The sequence below is a fragment of the Akebia trifoliata genome, chromosome 16 (assembly GCF_017979445.1).
Source record: "Akebia trifoliata isolate Shusen 1 chromosome 16, ASM1797944v1, whole genome shotgun sequence".
Lineage (NCBI taxonomy): Eukaryota > Viridiplantae > Streptophyta > Magnoliopsida > Ranunculales > Lardizabalaceae > Akebia > Akebia trifoliata.
Window position 1 is genome coordinate 3,423,551 of NC_141390.1, and position 3,690 is coordinate 3,427,240.

Genomic DNA, 3,690 nt, shown 5'->3' on the forward strand with positions numbered 1-3,690 from the left:
AAGTAAAATTAGAGTGCCAGTAGAATCTCTCTCTCTTGTTAGTCTATTTTTTGGATTTAGGTTTTATATGAGCCTAATCATAATTGTAAACAGCTACTAAAATTGTTTGAACTAGTGTTGTAATGTTGAGATTATAAAGGGTGTGTTTTAATCTTTATTGGGGTGTGGTAAAATATGAGAGCTTCTATTGCCACACCAACTTTTGCTAACGCCACCCAGGATGTTTGCCAATTGTTTGGTGATTTACCAATGAATTGGAGTGGTGTTAATAAAAGTTGGTGTGACAATAGAATCTCTAAAATATTGAGATATTTTCAAAAATGTGCGCAACTTATGATAAAATTATGATTTCGGTACATTGTTCATTTTAATTCCCTAAACATGTTATTCACATGAATTTATCACTTTATAATTAGTAAATTCGTTGATTACTAAAGTGACGAATTTACTAGAAAAACATGTTTTGAGAATTAAAATGAACAATATACCATAATAGACTCGAAATTTTGTCACATTCAACATATGAAAGGGAGATTCACCCTATTTTCTTTATTTTTAATTGGGATATCATAAGAAAAAGTTGGGGTGCCAATAGTAGCTCTCATAAATAATTATACACCAAATTAAATGATGGACAGGCTAGTTGCACAACACTAGTAGCTGGTTGCACACCAATTTTCTTTATTTTGTAACCTCTATTTTATCGTACTAAGTGCACTTTATTATGGGTAACGTTAAGTTGTAGGGTTATTCACCTTCTCGTGACTTCGTCTTCTCCATTCATATAAAATGTAAATATTCTTGTTTTACATTCAAGTATTTCTTAAACTATTAAACCAACACTAATTTATGTGATCATAATTGAAGATGAATAAAAATAAAGAAATAAAGGAATGTAATATTTTCATTTATATTTTGAGTGCAACCATCCAAATGGGGTGTAAAGAGAATTTTTTAAGTGAGGGTGATGAGTTACCATTTCGAGCATTGAATATGACGAAATTCCCAATCCGGTACATTGTTCATATCAATTCTAAAAACATGCATGAATCATTTTCCAACAAATTCGTTGGTAGGTAATGACGAACTTGTTGATAAATTACAAACGGATTCACCATTAAAAAGTAAGGATATTTTTTCTTAAAATTTACCTACGAATTCGTCTCTTTAATACCAGCAAATTCGTCACTTTAATACCAACAAATTCATCACTTTAAATTAAAAATACCTACCAATGAAAAGCATGTTTTCGGAATTAATATAAACGGTGTACCAAAATCGGAATTTGGAAATAAGTTGTACAAGTTTTGGAAAAAAATTCCTTTTAAGTGATGGAATGCAATTAGTCGTTGGTGATGTGCAACTAGTCGGACCTTAAATGATTGTTTTAGAAAAGTGATCAGTCAGCTGAGTCAACTCGGTGTTTCGAATTTTAAAAACAAGATACACACCCACTACTCTTCAAAGAATCTTTAAAGCCCTTTTCTTCTGTCTCTACCTTACTTTGCCCTCTTTTATAAGAAAACCTACGAACACAAGCCACAATCAACAAAGCAAGGAAGAACATTCAACCATGGAAAGGTAAGTTTATCTCTCTCGATCTCTCCGTCTCTTGTTCTTGCTAGATCTGTCAAAAAAAAAAAAAAATTCCAATTTTTTTGACAAAAAAATTGAGATCTGAATCAAACCCTAAAGAATACTCCATTAGTGAACCAAACCAAGAAGAATGGCATCACCATCTTCAACAACATCAATAACACCAACAACAACAAGTGTTCATGTAACAGCCCTAGATGGCCTCGTAAATGTCAACTCTCTCTTCACAATAGCAGTGTTTGTAGGTTTATCGTTGACCACACCAGGTCAACAAAGCCTAGAGGTGAACTCTAATTGTACTGCTGATATCGATATCGCTCGAAGACTGTTAGTCTTCGAAGTTGTTTCTTTCAGTTTCTTTCTCTTCTCAAGCTTGGTTGCTCAAGGTTTGAAACTCGCTATCAATCTTATTAACAGTAAAGATGTCGATGATGCGTTTAAGGCCCATATTAATCTGACCGTCCTTAGGTTCGGGATGTTAGGTTCGGCAATAGGTTCGGTTCTGGGATGTGTGTTCTTGATGTTGTCGATGGTGAATGTTATTGAGATTAGGCTTGGATTGCTTTCTTGTGGTAGCAAATCTGCTGTTCGTGCTGTTGTGACTCTGATTACTTTGGTTTCATCTGCACTTTTAGTTTATATTTCCACTGTAATTTATGCATTTTTGCATTAGTGTGAAACCCTAAATTGTATTTTGCATTTGGTGGTAGGTTTGGATTTTGATGGACTATTATTCTCCATTCTATTTTTTTTTTTTTTTTTTTTTTTTTGTATTTGTTAAGATCTAAGAGACCTTTTTTGTTAAGATAAAAGAAATTTTGTATAAATTAGTGGTTGTGGTTTGGGTTATAATTTTATTTATTTATTTACTATTATGATGAAGGGTGTCTATACCCATCATGATTTCAAAACTCGTCTGAGACTGAGACGAATCGCTCGAGTTGTGTCGGTATCGTGCATTGACAAGATGGACGGACAAGTCAATTTTTCGGACAAGATATTAAACCTCATGTTCAATTTTCATTTATTTTGAACAAGACATCTCAAAGGTATTGGAAAACTCGTCCAAGACACAACTCGGTATTTGGCATGGACGAGACCAGACGCGAAATCGAGCTTTAAAATCATGAGACCCATAGGCCCAACTGGGGTGAGGTAATTGGCCTCTAAGAGCAATTCCAATGCTCTATCGTGCTCTCCATCCCTTCACAATTGTCATTTTAGTTGTGAAATCCAAATAGGGGTCTTCAATGCATGCCCATCCCACTATCCATTTTGGGTTTTGAGATTTTCATGACCCAAAATGGGTAATTAGCTCCACACGGCTTCTCCATTTTTTGGAGGAAAAAAAATTCAAATAGTTGGATTCAATAATATTAAAATTTTAGATCGTTCGGAATTTGGATCGAATTAAAATATTTATGGATAGTCTTTTTTAGGTATAATAGTTAGAGTGCATATCCTATGAATATCCAAAGTAACTATTCATAAGCCCAAGGTGATCCATAAATGGGTACGGAGATGGGTATTCCTATAAGAGTTGCTCTTACAACATCATATCTCGCCCAAATCAACCCATAAACTACACATAACTGAGTCGGGATAAATCCTTATGAGTGGCCAATGACAGGGTTTAGGCTTACTAGTTTGGGTACTAATCTTTCAATTCGATGCTAACATGTATTCCATGACTGTACCAAATTCATTTATCATGTAGCATTAATTAGTATAAATCTCAATGTTAAGATTGATCTAAAACAAATCTCGATGAATATATTGAAATGTATTCCACGATGGTACCAAATCCATTGTAATGACATGTGGCACAATCTTATTTAGATAAGTAGATATGGGAGTTACAATACCTAATGATTTCCTTCCAATTGGGGATCAAGATTCTTTGAGTAGCTTTTACATATTATTTAAGGGGATATGTTTCATACATTGTAAAAGTGTGTGAAAAATTACAATGTATGAAAAATGGTTGTAATAATCTCTCTAGATTATGATGAAATAGCTCATCCGGGAGCCTGATAATGTTGTAGTCGCTCGATTTCATGAGTTGTTTAGCTACCCACGTCCCTCAATTATAAG

At 33.9% G+C, this 3,690-nt stretch overlaps 1 protein-coding gene across 1 annotated transcript; it reads left to right on the plus strand.

Moving 5' to 3' along the window:
- Nucleotides 1-1,457: 1,457 nt before the first annotated feature.
- On the plus strand, nt 1,458-2,334 carry LOC147382300 (uncharacterized). The gene has a single exon (XM_086429108.1). It carries the CDS (start codon nt 1,727-1,729, stop codon nt 2,267-2,269), a length of 543 nt encoding a protein of 180 aa, XP_086285234.1. The 5' UTR covers nt 1,458-1,726; the 3' UTR covers nt 2,270-2,334.
- Nucleotides 2,335-3,690: the final 1,356 nt, after the last annotated feature.

Coding starts and splice junctions, on each gene's coding strand:
- LOC147382300 (XM_086429108.1), top strand. CDS start 1,727: ATGGCATCACCATCTTCAACAACATCAATAACACCAACAACAACAAGT.